The sequence below is a fragment of the Neophocaena asiaeorientalis genome, unplaced genomic scaffold (assembly GCF_003031525.2).
Source record: "Neophocaena asiaeorientalis asiaeorientalis breed wild unplaced genomic scaffold, Neophocaena_asiaeorientalis_V1.1 scaffold670, whole genome shotgun sequence".
Classification (NCBI taxonomy): Eukaryota; Metazoa; Chordata; class Mammalia; order Artiodactyla; family Phocoenidae; genus Neophocaena; species Neophocaena asiaeorientalis.
The window spans coordinates 1,116,925-1,135,273 of NW_020175080.1; the positions used below are offsets into that span (position 1 = coordinate 1,116,925).

Below are 18,349 nucleotides of genomic sequence, written 5' to 3' on the forward strand. Positions count from 1 at the left end.
TTATAAATATTTCCTCCCAGTCTGTTGCTTGTCATTTCTCTTAACAGTGTTTTTAACAGAGTGAAAATTTTAAAATTTAATGAAGTCCAATTTATCATTTTTTTCCTTGATGAAATCATGCTTTTGATGTCATGTCTAAATACTCTCTAATTCAGGACCTAATGTAAGGTCCTGAATATTGGCCCTAAAAATTATAATATTTTAGGTTTTAGATTTAGATCTATGATCAAATTTGAGTTAGTTTTCATATAATACATGAGATTCAGGTTGAGAATCATGTTTTTGCATATGAATTTCTAACTGTTCCAACACCATTTGTTGAAGAGAAAATCTTTTCTCTATTGGATGGCTTTTTACCTTTGTCAAAAATCAAACAGCCTAATCCCACTCCTGGGCATATATCTGGAAAAAACTCTCATTCAGAAAGATACATGCACCCCAGTGTTCACAGCAGCACTATTTACAATAGCCAAGATATGGAAGCAACATAAATGTCCACTGACAGCTGAATGGATAAAGAAGATGCGGTACATACATAAATACATATATATATATGTATTTGTGTGTGTATTGTATATAATGGAATATTATTCAGCCATAAAAAAGAATGAAATAATGCCATATGCACCAACATGAATGGAACTAGAGATTATCATACTAAGTGAAATAAGTCAGAAAGACAAATACCACATGGTATCACTTATATGTGGAATCTAATATATGATACAAATGAACTTATTTACAAAACAAAAATAGACTCACAGACATAGAAAACAAACTTATGGTTACCAAAGGGGAAAGGGCCTGGGAGAGGGGGTATTATTATGAGTTTGGGATTAGCAGATACAAACTACTATACATAAAACAGGTAACAAGGTCCTACTGTACAGCACAGGGAACTATATTCAGTGTCTCATAATAATCCATAATGGAAGAGAATATGAATACATAAAAGTGAATCACTTTGCTGTACAACTGAAACACAACATTGTAAATCAACTATACTTCAATTTGAAAAAATAGCCATATTTATATGCGTCTATTTCTGAGTTTTCTGTCCTGTTCCACTAATCTATATATCTATCTTTCTGCCAACACCACACTGTCTTGATTACTGCAGCTTTATAGAAAGTCTTTAAATCGGGTACTGTATTTACTCCAACTTTATTCATCTTTTTCAAAATTATTTCATCTATTCTATTTCCCTTGCCTTTTCAAATAAAAACTTAAATCCCTTGCTGGGATTGTGAATGGAATTTCACCAAACATCTATCGGGGAGAACTGACATCTTTTATGTTGAGTCTTCCAACAGAGTTAGAAAGCAGAGGCTTTAGTTTCCTCCCTCTGCTGCATACTTCCCAAAACTGTCCTGTGTTCCAGGTCACGCTGTCGGAGACAGAAAAAGAAAAGCAATGGGAATTCTACCCATGCTCCGGACACCAGAGCTGTTCTAGTCAGAGACAATTCCCCTCAGATGTTTAGTTGCTTCCCTGGCCACTGCTCATGGCTGTGCTGCCTGGCAATACTGCCTAGGGGCTGAGATTGTGGGGCAGGTAAAAAAAAATTTTTTTAAAGAGATGGGTTAGGGGAGAAATAAGGGTTTTACTCCACTCTCTAACCCTTAAGAGACCCTCTTCTTGTATCCCAGCCCAGAGAGGGCTTCTTCTGGGGCTCTCCTTCTGTACCCACAGCACAGGTGCAAGTTTTGGACTGGTACAATTTTAAACAGAAGTGGAAAGTAGACATCCTTTCCTTATTTCTGATCTCAGGGGTAAGATTCCAGTCTTGTACCATGAAGTGTGATAACATTAGAAGCATAACCCGTAAGAGAAACAACTGACAAATATGACTTCATTAAAATTAACTTTTTGTGTGCCATTAAGCACATTCTGTGCCTAAAGTTATCATTAAGGAAATGTAAAACACAAGCCACAAACTGAGAAAATATTTGGAAATCATATGTCTGATAAATGATTTGTATCCAGAATACATAAAGAACTCTTACAACTCAGTAACAGGAAGACAAATAATCCAATTTAAAATGGGCAACATATTTGAAGAAACATTTCATCAAAGATATAAGAATGGCTGATAAGTACAGGAAAAGATCCCCAATATCATTAATCATTAGAGAAACACAAATTAAAATCACAATGAAACACCAGTTCATACCTAGTAGAGTGGCTATAGTAAAAAAGACAGTCAAAAAGAAGTGTTGGTGAGGATGTGGAGAAACTAGAACCCTCATACATTGCTGGTGGGAATGCAAATGGTGCAGCCACTCTGGAAAATCGTTTGGCAATTTCTTAAATAGTTAAAGTTATCATATGACCCAGCAATCAGGAATTTGCCCAAGAAAAACAAAACTATATAACCACACAAACACCTGTAACACAAATGTTCTTAGCAACATTATTCATAATAGCCAGAAAAGGGGAACAATTCAAATTTTCATCAACTGGTGACAGGAGAAATAAATGTGTTTTATCCATACAGCTGAATAACACTGGGCAATAAAAAGGAACAAAGGATACATGCTACAACACGGGAGTATCTCAGAAACATTATCCTCCGTCAAAGAGCCCAGACACAAAAGACTTCATATTATATGATTCCACTTATATGAAATATCCAGATAAGGCAAATCTATATACACAGAGTACACTGGTGATAACTTAATCCTAGGGCTGAGAGTGGGAATGGAGAGTGACTACAAATGCACACCACAGACCTTCTTGGGGTGATGGAAATTTTCTACAAGTGGTGATACTTGCATAACTCTGAAAATTTACTCAAAATCACTGAATTATTCACTTTAAATGGGTGCATTTTCTGGCTCCAGAAAGATGGAGTAAGTGCACTCCACTCTGTTACTCCCAGTGGGCGGTAACATAACTCCTGGACAGAATACATGGAGCAGCTGTCTGAGGGGACACTGAAATGTAAATGGTAGCAGGTCAACTGGTGAAGGAGACTGGAATTTGAAGTTCCATCTAACCAGTGATGAGTTTTCCATTTTTTCCCCCTCTGGCATTAGCCAGGCTGCACTCAAAGGCAGTTCCACAACTGGAAGCATGCACTAGAAGCACAAAGAAAGAGTCCCAAGATAAGCTCTCTCCTTCTGGTCTGGGAAACTAGTAAGGGGTGACCAAAGGTCAGAGACAGATTTAATTCCACATCCACATTCCCAGCCTTATTTTCCTTTCTCCCTCCTCTCCTACCCTAGCAAGTTTGAGTTTGAGAAGCACTAGATTGGAGTAATGAGTCTCTGGGAGGTGGGATGTCTGCAGAGATCAGCATCTTTAGCTGAGCATCTTTATTTAGGTTTTATTTTGATCAAAGGACATGTACATGCTTAAAAAATAAGCTGTCAAAAGCTTGTTTAAAAAGGCTGTACAACAGAAACTAACACAGTATTGTGAAGCAATTCTACTCCAATAAAGATCTATTTTTAAAAAAGGCTGTTCCCTCACCTCTTTGCCACTTCTCCCTTCTCATAGAGCAGACATAATTCTAAGTACTATATCTGCATTTTTACTTCATTTTTCCCTAGCTGTAGATATTATGTATTGACTTCTTACTACAGAATATGAGGATTTATCTCACTCCTATCTCCCCCAACACATACACTTGCTAGTCTCTCAGTCTCCCAAAATTATAAATTTGGATACATCACTCCTGAATGTATATTAGAGCTATGTAAAATGCTATTTATAGGGCTTCCCTGGTGGCGCAGTGGTTAAGAATCCTCCTGCCAATGCAGGGGGACACGGGTTCGAGCCCTGGTCCGGGAAGATCCCACATGCCGTGTAGCAACTAAGCCCGTGCGCCACAACTACTGAGCCTGTGTGCCACAACTACTGAAGCCTGTGCGCCTAGAGCCCATGCTCCGCAACAAGAGAAGCCACCGCAATGAGAAGCCTGCACACCGCAATGAAGAGTAGCCCCCGCTCACTGCAACTACAGAAAGCCCGCGCACAGCAACGAAGACCCAACACAGCCCAAAATAAATAAATAATTTAAAAAATGCTATTCATAGCTGAGTCATATATTATTAATAATTTTCCTCTTTCTGCACAACATTCCCCTCCACTTCACCATCGATTATCCCCCCACTCTTCCTTAGTTTTCTATGTATTTGTCACTAATTCAAACCCACACTCTCTACAAACTGTCTAAAAGTCTCTTAAGGTGTTCAGAAGCAGCAACTATCAATATAGTATCAGTGGAATCTTCTTAAAGCAATCTCTCCTGAGGTTTTCTGGGCTGCCTCCCTCCATGCCTGCACCACTGTCATCTGAGGCTCTCCCTTTGCCGTCTGCCCCCCAGCCCCGCCCAGGATTCTGTTCTCTCTCTGCACACTGGATTTCCTCTCTTCTATACAGCATGCCTTTCTCTTAGTTTACTCCTTTGTTTTGGCAGAGAGCACAGACTGAGAAAGGATGAGGGGAGATGGCACGTGTTTCAGACTACACCATCACTTCTATAGTGGGCTGATGCTATTAATGGGAGTGAGTTATATACTCGAGTAGATTGAAAATCCCATTTTTATAATTATTAAACAATGAGTAGAAACACGAGTGGTTTCATTTATGTCCCTATATACGATACTAATTAAAAGATGTCCTGCATAATGAGTACTCATTTTATAAGCGAGTGAGAGGATTACTGAATAAACTCTAATGCATGCAATTCACTATGTGGTCTGAGAGTTAGCTCCAGTGCCTGCCTGAGTGACTCAGCAGTGTTTCAGGAAATAAAGACATGAATAAAATTGCTTAGGATAGTGTTCAACTCAGCAAGACTAGGCTTACCAGAGAATCAATCCACACAAATACCTAAAAATTCAGGAATACAGAACAACAGAATTCCCTTGATAATTATTATTTCTATGATTTTTCAACAGTTAAAGTCCCACTGTACTTATCCTAAACCTCTCAGGGAGTGAAATGGCATCAAGAGTTTTATATGCATTATCCCACTTTATCCTTACAACAACCCTAAGACAGAGGTATTATTCTCCCAATTTTAAAGATGGGAAAACTGAGGCTTACAGAAATGAAGTAGCTTGATTCCAAATCAAGGTGAATATGTACAAATAACCTATTCCTCATCTCCACGTCCCTTTGAGTATGATTTTCAGAGTATTCTTTGTCACCCACCTGACACTTTCAGAGTATTCTTTGTCACCCACCTGTCACCTACCGGACACTACCATTTATCAACGACAAGTTAAAACACTGTCTGGCAGTGTTTGACAATGTTACATAATTTCTCCTCCATGTACTCTCATTCAGGCAAGATCAATGAAGATCTAACCATAAAAGTGATGGCCAAGCACAGTGACTAAGATTACATGTTTTATCATTGACACATTTCACTTGAGTCACTTCTTGATCATACTTTTGCATAAATTATTTAATCTCCCTAAACTGAGTTTACCAATCTGTAAACTGGGTATACTACTACCATTTTGCTCAACTGTTTAAATAGGATAACGTGTATAGTCCTGGGTACATAATAAACACTCAATAAGTGGTATTATTACTTTTTAAGCATCTGAAACTAATTATATAGGATGGAACTGACAAATTAGGTGCTTTGAATTTGTATTAATCTCTTTCCCTAAGATTACATGTTACAAAGAGAATTCTTCATTAATTCTACTTAACTCTTCCTGACACTGGAACAATGTTACTCTTTCCTCCAGTTGCCTTCAGAAATGTGCCCCTGGAGACCCTACAAGGCAGTAAAGGTTCTCACACAGGGTGATCTGGACACTCCAGCTATACTACCAGTTAACCCTACAGCTTAGAACAACCAAGGCTTTTCTGGATTCAGATAAGGGGGTGAAAAAGCTGCTCTCTAGGGGCTGTCCCACACTACTACGCCTCCTTCCGCCGCTGGGAATTGGTCTGAAAACCACCTGCTGGTCGGTTTCATCCATCTCAATGTAGGGATATTTAAATATAGGCTGATAGTTCTCATTTCACATTTCATTGTGAATACACTTCAAAAGCCAGACAGTGGTGAGTGAAAAAGAGTGAGGATGGAAAAGCATGCTTGGAGTAAGCTTCTCCTGAGAACTACACTGGGACCAGGAGCTCATTCTCCCCGAACAGAGGCCTTCTCTACATGCTAGGACAGTGAGTATTCAAAGCACTACAGAGCCTCCCAGCAGCTCTTATTACTGTCCAGATTGTACAGATAAGGATCTTGAGGTACGGAAAGGTGAAGTAACTTGTCCAAAGCCACACAGCCAACAATGGCAGATCCAAACTTTGCCAGCATCAAGAGATTAATGAGAAATTCACCTAGATACAATTCAAAAAAGGAGAAAAAATAAGAGTATACATTAAGAAGCTCTAGTATATGCACACGAGCAGTTCCAGAAGAACAGACCAGAGGGAATGGTGACACAGCAAAATCTGAGACTACAACCAGAAATGTTCTAGAAGTGAAGAACATGAATGCTCAGATCAAAAGTACACTATGTACACTGAGCATGTAGATGAATTCACACCTTGACAGACATTACAATGTGCCCAGATCTCACCACTAAAGGAATAAAAATAAAATATGAAGTTTCCAAACCAAGAGAGAGAAAAACATGAATACTAAAAATGTTATCAATTAGCAATGCAGGAAAGGAAGAAAAAAAATGATGGTAAACAAAAAACAAGATTTATTTAGACGGAACTTTATAAAGCTGTCATTTTCATAGGTCAAAAATGAATATCAATTTCATATGGTTCAACCTAAAAGAAATAAGTCTAAATATGTCAATAGTCACAATAAATATACATGCATCAAACTCAACTATTAAAAACAAAGATTATATGATTTAAAAATATAAAATTCAGCCATTTAGAGATATACCTAAAACAAAAATCATACAGATGCCTCAAAGTAAAAAAACAGAAAAAGAAAAAAGACATACCAGGAAAATGTTAGACTAAAAGTGATGTAACAATATCAAAATCAGGAGGAAGAAAGTCAATAAAGATACGCGAACACTGAGTTTAAAAAACACACGTGCACGCGTGCGTGCACACACACACACACACAGTAAATTGTCTTAAATGCATCCAACGATTCAGCCTTGAAAAATAAACTAACAGAATGAGTTAGGGAAATTGTCAAATCCACGATCATAGTGGGAGTTCTTTTTTTATACAACTTAATCAGAATCTAATAGAGTATGCACACTAAAAGAAAAAAACAAAAGTAACAGGCATCAGACCATGTTATTTTCAACAGCAGAGGAAACATTTAAAAAACCCTGCGCACTTTCTAGATCACAAAGGTTTCAACACATTTCAAAAAGACCATCTTTACTGATCATTAATCTAGGAATCAATAACAAAAATGAGAAAATCAAAAGGCAAAAAGAAATGTACATAGAAATTTTAAAATTTACTTCTAAGTCATCCTGGGTTGAATAGAAATCAAATGGAAATTACAAACTACTTGTAAATGAATTAGGATGAAAGTACTACATATAAAACTAGCAGGGTACACTGACATGATTCACAGATGTAAATTTAGAGTCTTTAGTGAATTCATTAGAAAACAAAAATATTTTAAATTAACAGGTTAAGCATTTAACTAAGCAAGTGAGAAAACAGATTAAACACAAAATAGAAGAAAAGATAATTACATAGAAAACAAGTTTTTAAAAACTGGATAAACAAAAGGAAAAGCTACTCCTCTTTTAAAACTTAAAAACTACAAACCACTAGCAAGACTGCCTAAGGAAAAAAGAGAAAAGAAACAAACAGTATTAGAAATGAGAATAGACACATAATTATAGATCCAGTGAAAATGTTTTAAAAGCATTAGGTACTGAAGATAATGCTATGAACAAATAACAAAAAACGCAAGCCTTCCAAGTCATCGTGAATTACCCAAATTCTAATTGCGATTTGGCTAGCTAAAGCTCATAATCTCTAAACCTTTCCACTGTGCTCTCTGGAATTCATGGTTACTGTCATTAGCAAAGTTCCCGAATATTCACAATCTATTCTCTGAATATTCCCTTCATATTCTACACTAATTAAAATATCACCAAGAATACTGCCTTCTGAGTGGTCTTTCAAGAGAAGGCTAGCTTTTCTTCAACATCCCTTGCACCAATGAGTCTGGAAGTGGGGGCAAGTATCTCCCTTGTTCCTCATCGCTATTTTAAGACTTATGTTTCTCCCTCTTCCCTAAGAAGCCTCAGGTCCTTTAAAGAAGGTGCTATCAGAAGTTGCCAACCCATCCTTGGTACAGTCATCTGTCACCTTCCCTACCAATTCCATCACTAGTCTTGTCATCACATTATCAGTCATTTTAGTTTCCATGCAGTTGATTTATCAACACTTGGCCTCTCAGATCTTTGCTCTGCTCTGCTCTCCTCCAGCATATCTCATCCACTTACTTTCATGCTATACCCTTAGACCACATCATTACGGATAATCTCCATTTTAAGCATCCCAATCTCTGGTCACCATTGCTCCTTCCACCTCCCATCCCCACTCCCTCCCCCTGACATCCTGGCTTGTTCCCACTCAGTTACTCCAATAATCCCAGATCCTTAGCTTTCTTCATTGGGATCTCAAATCCAGACCCTTCCATCCTTTTACTTTCTGTGACCCTCTGCATGTTTTCCAGGACTCTTTATTATAATCACTGTCTTGTATCTCCCTATTCTATCTCACTCGCTTGGCAATATCCCAATAGCTAAATCCAACTTTCTGCTGATTCTGCATCTGCACAAGGGCTGCTGAATATGGCTAAAGAAAACATATGAGCATGCTGAATGGTCTCATTTTCAATTTACAAATACAAACCTCAAGGAGGCTCCAGCACTATCCAGTGTTCCCACTACATGTCCTAGTTAAACCCTGCAAACTGTTCCACACCTCCTGAGATTCCCAATACCTTTCTTACCCTCCTCACTCACAGGTGTTAACCTTGTTTCTAATTTCACTGAAAAAAGCCATCAGATGAGGATTTCCATACTCCCATCAACACACTGACCATCCTGTAGACATCTGTGATCATAAACATTGTGCCTTTTCCCCATTATACAATGTCTGCATTATCCCTGTTCCTGTCTGAAGCCAACTACATTCCTTCCCACCCGCTCAAGTTGAATGCTCTTGCTATAATCCTCCCCTCTCAAACTTTCCCTCAATGGGATCATTTCTATCAACATACAACCATATTGTACTATATGCCATATTACAGAAGAAAAAGAAAATGTCTCCCTTGATTGCACAATCTCCCCAGCTAACTGCCCCATTTCTCTTTTTCCAACAATTACACCTCAAAAGCACTGCTATACTTGCTGTCTCCACTGCTTCCCTCCCACTTTGTTTCTCCCACTCTTTTTTCAAGTTGATTTTACGGGAAGCATAACAGAGTGCAAAAAACATAAATTTAGAGCGAACGAGATATCACAAGCAAATGCTCATGTAATCATGACTCAGGTGAAGAAATAGAACACGGCCAGCACCTCATTAAGTCCCTCTTGCTCCCAATATCTTTTCTTTCCTGTCAAAAGCACTATTTAGTTTCTCAGTATATACCTTTTGGATTCAGCAGATGCCTCTAGATAAAAAGTAGCCTCCAAATTCTATGCTCATTTCTCTGGGTTTCCATCTTCTCCCAGATGTTGGCTCTGTAATTTTTCACTACCTTCTAAGCTGTGCTTTCTAACCTCTGGATGTTTTCAAGAGGATGATTTTTCTAACTCTCTAGATGTTCTCATCTGGAGAGTTGGTCCAGATCACCAAGGCCACCATTACAGAACGGAAAGTCTCCCCATTCTTTTAAGCCACGGTTTCATTGCCTATCACTCCACAGAAACAATCCTGTCCGACAGCCTCTCCACAAACTGAAACCGTCGGTCAGTTTAGAGATCTCAGCTTAGCCTCTCAGCAGCATTTAACACAGCTGGCCACTTCCCCCTTGAAACATTACCTCCCCTCTCCTCAGCCTCTTGCTAGCTCTTCCTCCTGTTCTCAATCTTCGAAGGCTGGAACATTAGCTCCCTAACCCCTTTTTCACCTCATCCACTTCAGTGGCTGTCAACCAGTCCCGTGACTTTAAATTCTCTTATCGCTTAATGACTCCAGCTTCAACCCCTCCCCTGAACTCCAGGATTTTATAAATATGTGCTAACAATTCTTGATTTCTATTCCCATATTTCTACTCTCCTTTCCATCTTGGCAAGTATCACTTTAATTCAGATAGCTAATCAGGCCTAAATTCTTAACTTTTCCTTTTTTCTTTTACTCCACATCCAACCTGTCAGCATTCTGAGAGCTTCCATCTTAAACATACAATCAGAATTTGAAAACTTCACCTGTGCCAGCCTCTTCCATGCCACTGTATATCTCACTCATGCCACTACTATCCTCTGCATGAATATGCAGAGCAATGTAATCTCTCATCCACTGCAGCTGGAAAATGTAAACTGGTGAAACCACAGTGGGAGCAATTTTTAAAAACATCAAATGAAATTAAAAAGTGCATTCCTCTCAACACGATTATTTCGCATCTCTGTGCAACTGACCATAACACATGGTAACAAATACATTTTAAGTCACCCTAAAACATACATTCTGAAACAATGATTAATGAAAAAAAACTTTTATTACATGAGATACACTCCGATATCTTCTATTTCACGAATTAAAATGCTAACAGGTATTCACATTGTGTATGAAATACCATAAAAAAAACCTTCAGGCCTAAGGCCTTCTAAATTGATCTCATGATCCATTAACGACTAAGGGATCATGACCTACAATTTGGAAAGCACTGTTCCACAGAAAACTGTTACATCTGTACAAGAGAATACATGCTTGTTTAAACAGGATATTTATAGACATTCTGTAACTGCAAAGTATATACAACTAAGCAAAAGCAAAATAGATAAATTATGGTGTATATTCCCACAATGGACTTCTACAAAGCAGTTAAAATGAATGACCTAGAACTACATGTAATGATATGGCCAAATTTCAAAATCAATGATTGAACAATTTTAAAGTTGCAGAAGAATATGTGCATATGCTATGCTAGAATTTGTTGTTAAAAATACGAAACTATATATTATTTAGGTAGACAGATAATAGATAGATAAACATGCACAGTAATGATAAATGTAAAAAATCAGACCTATGGTTAGAGAGTAATGGAATACAACTGGGGAGGGGTACACAAATGGTTTCAACAGTAGCTGTAAAGCTTTATTTTAAAAACAAAATATGAAGAGAATATGGCAACTTGTTAAAATTCAATAAAGTTAGTGTTTGATACAAAACTTTGTTATCTCCTATAGCTTTCTGAATGTTTAGACTATTTCATTCAAAAAAATTAATAGCTAAAATAAGGAAAGAGAAAGCTACGTTTTCCAAAGAATAAAATTTCTGAGAGATCACTAGTGAAAGATGGAAAATGCAAAAGAGGGCTTCCCTGGTGGCACAGTAGTTAAGAATCCGCCTGCCAATGCAGGGGACACGGGTTCGATCCCTGGTCTGGGAAGATCCCACATGCCGCAGAGCAACTAAGCCCATGCGCCACAACTACTGAGCCTGCGCTCTAGAGCCCGCGAGCCACAACTACTGAGCCCGCGTGCTTAGAGTCCATGCTCCACAACAAGAGAAGCCACCGCAATGAGAAGGCCGCGCATCACGATGAAGAGTAGCCCCCGCTAGCCACAACTAAAGAAAGCCCACGCACAGCAACCGAAGCAGCCAAAAAAAAACCACAAAAGAAAAAATACTTCAAGATAAATATTTTAAGGTATATTTTTAAACTACTAATTATCACGTGTGTCTTTGAGGCAACAGATAAAACAAAAAATCAGGGAACTCACTAAACTTGTATAACAAAAATTTACATTTCATGAAGCAGGTAGAAATCATACTATAAGAGGATAAATACAGATACAAAGAGTAAAATTTATGTTAGAATATTGTTTTCAAAATTGTATTTAACGGAAACAAAATACATATTAGCCTTAGAACTACCAATGACTATTTATAGAATTATAACAACGTTACTGAAAACACCTAAAAGATTATAAAACCGTTAAGTCTTAAAAATTATAAGCAGAGCCAACTCCCAGAGTTTATCCAAATCATCTAGAGAAGCTTATCTAACATGAGAAAATAAGGAGAATTCTACTAAATACATGATTTTAATCTGTTTCCAGAATTTCATCTAACATTAAAAGTAATAGTTAAGAAAATGAGAAAAAAATAACCTTTAGCAATTAGGCAGAGAAAGAAGGGAATTAAATGTCAGAAGACCTGGATTCAAACCTGATTCAATTGTCCTGAGCTACAGCAATCTCTCTGAGGCACTTAACAGCAGCCTGCCTCATGGGACTGATAATTTTGTAAACCAAAGTTAAAATTACTTTAAAAACTAGAAAGATTAAAATGTTACATACTAAACATCTCACAAACATTTCTGTGAATAAAAAAGTTAAGTTGCAGGGTTTTGTGTCTGTATCTTTAATTCAGAAAACAACAGCAACGACTTAGTAATTAAAATTTTAACAAATAAAAAATTCAAAAGAATAGCTGAAAGGTAGCCTAGCATTTCTCCCTGGAAGTAGAACAGAAAGATGAGAAAAGATAACAATAAAAGGGACTAAGAGAATCAATGCAAGCAGTCCAATGCCTGGCTAACAGGAGTTTCAATGATAGAAAACAGACTGATGGGACGTATAATAGGCCTGTCTAATAGGTCACAACTTACTTGACTTCAAGGATATTGGTACAAAACGCCTTTAACCTACCAATTTACAGGGAAGAGAGGAAACAGAAGAACACAATCAATGGCACCAGCAATCAGCAAAATGCAGACTCAGGAAAGATATAAGATGCTCTACCTCGTATTCAAATAATAAACTGTAAGGGAAAAAAGAAGAAGGAACCTACAGACTAAGAGACACTTGAGATAGATACCTACCAGTTGCAATGTGTGCACCTTATTTGCATCCCGATACAAACACTCTTAAAAAAGGAAAATATATGACATGACTAGGGAAATTTAACTGGATATTTCATGTTATCAAGGAATCACTGTTAAGACTTTTTTTAGGTATGAAAAATGGTATCATGATTTTTCCCTTTCCTTTTTCTTTGTTCTATGAGTCCTATCTTTCGGAGACAAATATTGTAATATTTGCAAACGGTTAGGTCTTTGCCTGAGGTTGGGGAATCTGCTTCTAATCTCACTCACCTGGTTGATCCCCAAAATCCACAAACCATGTGGGCTTCTCCACGGGGCCATTCCTGTCATGTCAGCTGGCTTACCCCAGAGTCAATGATCCAAGTGAGAATAAAAGACCAAGTTGGAAACCATAGTGTATATTTTATAACCCAGTCCTGAAAATGACACTCCGTCACTTGTACTGCTGGCCATACAGACCAACCCTAGCACAACACAGGAAGAGACCACACAGAAGTGTAAATACCAGGAGAAGGAGATTGTTGCAGGACATCTTAGAGGGTATAAAAGAGAACTTTTAGGACTGTTGAAGCAAGGTGATGAATACATTAGGGTTCAGACTATTATCTCTATTTTTGTATATATTTGAAAATTTCCATAATAAAAAGTTTTTCAAAACTTCTTTTTTTAAAAAAGGATAAAAGCACAGAAATGGAACAAGAAGGCAAAAAATGGCTATTCAGTGGTAGTAGTGACTTTGTGCCACCCCATGAAGCAGCCTATCCCACAGAGACCCAATGGTTGGCCAGAAGGACTGCGTATTAGCAGCGGGACTAGCAATCCAGCACAAAGCAGGATTTTTTCAAGTCTGAGAAGTCCTCATCAAGCCCAAAATTTGGTGCACAAGCACACGTATCACACCATTTAAACACTGATCTTTATATCATGAAGTTGTTCACTGTGCAAAAGCTAGTGTTTATAATATATTTAATATACGTATAAGCTACTCATTAGTAAAAGTATCTTCAAGAACCATGTAAAAGATTTTAAAAAATAAACAATAAAATGTGTTGAGAGTGGTGATGTATTTAGAGGAATTATTAAAAGCGCAAAACCAACTCTACTATAAACAATAATAGTTAAGGTTCTTTTTAACGCAGACATCACTACTGAGACTTCCCTGAGGAGTCTAGCTTTCTTCAATAATTCTTAAATTACTCAGGAAAGTACACAGTTTGTGAAAATCTAAGTTTACAATGAAGCTTCTCTTGACTGATGTCCACTTAACCAATTTGCTGGATGAATACTCTATATCCCCTCAGTTTAATTTTTACATGCACAATATTCAATGGTTACCTTATTATGACTTATTCATAGCTGTGCCATGTAATAAACTATGATTACCTTTGCCTTCTCTGAACAACTTTAAAAAATTTTCCCTGGATTTAACGATTGTTTAGTTTTTTTCTTGCAATGGTTTTCTATGTACTTATTACTAATTCAATCCCAAATTCTCCATCAATTGTCTAAATCTCTCCAAGACATTCAGCCTTATCAGGTATGACTTCAACAACATTTCCTTGAAGTCTCTCCTGGTGAGCATTTTCTGAGCTGCTCCCACCTGGGCTGGCTGCCTCTCTGCCTGCCCAACTCTCACCCGTGGCTGTCCTTACACCATCTTCCAGAGATTCCCACCATCTCTCGCACATCAGATCTCCCGTCTTCTACATCCTGTGTCAACCTTTTCCTTGATTTAAGTCCTCTTTCGCTGGAGCCCAAGCCAGTAACTTCCCAAGAAAAGATATGTGGTGGCAGTTCAATGGTTTGAGACCTTGCATTCCCAAAATGTCCTTATTTAACCTGTGCACTTGATTGTTAATTTGGATGCAGACAGAATTCTAGGTTGGAAGTTATTTTCCTTTAGAATTTTGCTCCTTTGTTTCCAGAGTTGCTGCTGAGAAGCTTGAAGATATTCTGATAAATAATCCTTTGACTGTGATCTGCTTTCTTCTCAAGAGAAACTTATAAGAGGTCTTTTTCAGGGAATGATTGCCAGTGTTCTGAAAGTCACAATGCCTTGGGGGTGCAGTCTGTTTTCATCTATTGTCCTGAAAACTTAATGGTCTTTCAATCCAAAACCTGTACAGTCCAGTTCTGGAAAATCTGGTGGATAAATTTTCTCCTTCCCACCTGCCTATCCCTCTCCTCACCTTTTTTGTTGTTCTCTTTGAGACTCCTATTAATCAAATATTGGTCCTCATTGATAGTTCAATTTCATAAGCTTTTACTAATGTCCATCTCTTTGATCTATTTTTATGGAAGATTTCCTCCCAACCTGCTACTGAGTTTTGTTTTGTTTTAATTCCCAAAAGCTCTTTTAGGTTCTCTCAGTCTTTTTTTCTTTTTTTTTTTTGGTACGCGGGCCTCTCTGGTTGCGGAGCACAGGCTCCGGACGCGCAGGCTCAGCGGCCATGGCTCACGGGCCCAGCCGCTCCGTGGCATGTGGGATCTTCCCGGACCAGGGCACGAACCCGTGTCCCCTGCATCGGCAGGCGGACTCTCAACCACTGTGCCACCAGGGAAGCCCTCTCAGTCTATCTTTTGAATGGTATCCTATTCTTGTTTTATGGTTGTAATATGTTTTCTTATTTCATTGGGATTACTAATTATTTCTTTTTAAGTTTTCTTCCCCCTCAATAGTCAGTCTTTGCTTCCTCCAAGTTGCTTAAAGTTTTGAATTATACTTTACATGTTTGAGGGTTTCCTGTGATGTCTAGTATTCCTTGGTCATCTATTACTAAAAATGGAAGGCAAAAAAACTGAATATAAGCTCTGAATATTTAAGTGAGGCTTAGTGACTATGAGTATACTCCACTGGAGTGATCAGGCTATGCTATTAAGTTGGAGAATCTCTGATGTCAGTGTTTGCAGTTGTTTTGCTTTTCTCTAGGGCTAGTCCAATTCTGCTGATAAAGATCTTCCAATCTCCTGCCTGGAGGGATAAAGCCTGGCTGCTGGCATTAATGGGAGCCACAGAAAGCAAGGTGGCTAGGGGGTCTCAACAGCTAGAATGCATATGTTCACTTGATCTACCTTTCTCTGTACAGTTCCCTTGCTTTTAACTGGGCCTGTTGTCCTCTAGTCCAGATACCTTGTATTACCTTCTTTGTATGGCACAACTGGGCCTTATATTGTTGGTAGGAGTGTAAGTTGCTACAACCATCTTGGAAAAATGTTTGGCAGCACGTGCTAAAGCTACTTAAGTGTACACCCTATTTCTTTCCCCAATACGTACACCAAATAGAAATGAGAGCTTAAGTCTTCCTAAAATGTGCACAGAAATGTCACCATAGCCTTTATTCACAATAGTCAATAAGTGGAAACAACACAAATATCTATCAACATGTAAATAAACTATGGTATATTCACATAACAAACCACAACACTGCAATGGACAAGAATAAGTTTCTGATATATGCAACAATATGGATCTCAGAGACACCAAAGAATATAAACAGTATGGGTCCATTTATAAACAGTTCAAAGAAAGACAAAGCTAATCTATGTTTAGAGATCAAAACAATGGCTGCCCCTGGGGGGTGGGAGTATTGACTGGAAAGGAACACAAGAGATCTTTCAGGGGTGATGGAAATGTTCTATAAGGTGATTTGGATGATGGTTAGACAGGTACATACATATGTAAAAATTCAGTAATCTGTATGCTTATGACTGTATACTTCACCGTTTTAAGTTACACACAACTTAAAAGAATCTTGTAAAAAATTAATTATATACACCAAGGAAATTGGGAGATACGGACTGACATGTATACACTAATATGTATAAAACAGATAACTAATAGGAACCTGCTGTATAAAAAAAATAAAATAAAATTCAAATTAAAAAATTAACTATATAAATGTTTTGTAAATAATGAAGTTTAAAATCCCTACTAATCTATCAAGATAAACAATTATCTTCCAAAGCCTAAAATATATAGTCCCAATGATCACTAGAACTTGAGGTATTATTTTATCAGCATTTAATTATTGAAGTGGGGGGGTAGGTAGTAACTTAGTGATGTAACAACCACTTTAAGAAGAGTCAACACTAAAGTGCAATTTATTGGGAATTCATAACATACTTTTCATCCATATTAAATACTATTAGGACCACACTAGGTACTTACCCTTCTAACCTAACATCTGGTAAAGATCTGTTGAGTGCAATCATCTCACTTGCCATTAAATTGAACTGATTGATTTTAAACATCTCTTTCATCTTTTCTTGATCCTCTTTAGGAATGACGACTGGTTTCCCCATTTCTCCAGGACCTTCATGAGGCTTTTGTACTGGCTCTAGAACTAAGAATAAGGAGGAAACTTAACTAACATTAATTGTATAACAATTGATTCATGTTTCTGTTTAATAACATTTGAGTTTAAACTATGTCCTCAACAACCAGAGCCATTTCTGAGCCCATCCTCTCCCAGTCTGAGACACGGCCTAGGGGCCGCCTTGTCCTCCGCTTCCACGCCTCGTCCTGACTCAAGACCTCCTCACTTTGCACCACTCACCTGAATCACTTCATGGCCTTGGCACTCCCATCTCGGATATCATTACCACATTTATCTCCCTAAAGCACAGCCTTCATTGTGTTATTCTCATGGTCTCCTAGAGGCCAATCTCTTTAATAGGAAATTTAATCTAACTTCCCAAACCCACCACTTGCTGGGGTCTCCACCTCCCACCCCCCGGATCCTCACCCTCCAGTCAAACAGCACCCACTACTTTCCTCCATGTGCCTCATGTCTTCTTGCGTTGATGCCTTTGCTCACACTGGCCCCTCCCTTGTCATCTCCTTCCTACCTCTACCTCTGCAATACCAAACTCACACTTGTCCTTCAAGGCCCAGCTAAAACAGCTTCTCTCCTGCAGCTTTTCTGCATCTCTCTAGAGTGACCATTTACTACTCTTGACTACTACATACATCCAGGGCTCTATGTCTCTAATCAATAGTTCTCTCTTATTATGATCGCTAAACCTGCCTATGACACCCTCCCCTAACTAGATTATGATCTCTTTTTTAGCTGGATTTTTTTGTTCATTCATGTACCTTCTGTGGAGCTTAGCATTGTTTTACAGGCATTTTATAACCATATGCTAAATTAATATGTGAGTAAAAGTGTTATTCAAAATAAGTCAAAATGAAATCCTAGAATTGACAATAGTAGACATTATAATAAGCATTATGCAAGGTGGAGCATCAAGAAATATAATTCTTGAGAATTTCTTTATTTTGAATTTCTTTTATGCTTTGAGCTTTTTATTTGTTCAAACATTCATTGTAAATTTTTTATTTTATTGCACTTAAGTGAGAAAATACAGCCT

General features: G+C 37.9%; 1 protein-coding gene across 2 annotated transcripts in view; it reads right to left on the reverse strand.

Moving 5' to 3' along the window:
* The window catches only part of GALNT1 (polypeptide N-acetylgalactosaminyltransferase 1), a 69,551-nt gene that overhangs the window by 41,194 nt on the left and 10,008 nt on the right, over nucleotides 1-18,349 (reverse strand). For both annotated transcript variants that reach the window (XR_003005808.1, XM_024764144.1), the window contains exon 2: nucleotides 17,148-17,322. Coding sequence is in view for 1 of the 2 variants with exons in the window: in XM_024764144.1 (XP_024619912.1) it covers nucleotides 17,148-17,322 (175 nt within the window). In the remaining variant the exon portion in view is untranslated. The remainder of the gene's footprint in view (nucleotides 1-17,147; nucleotides 17,323-18,349) is intronic.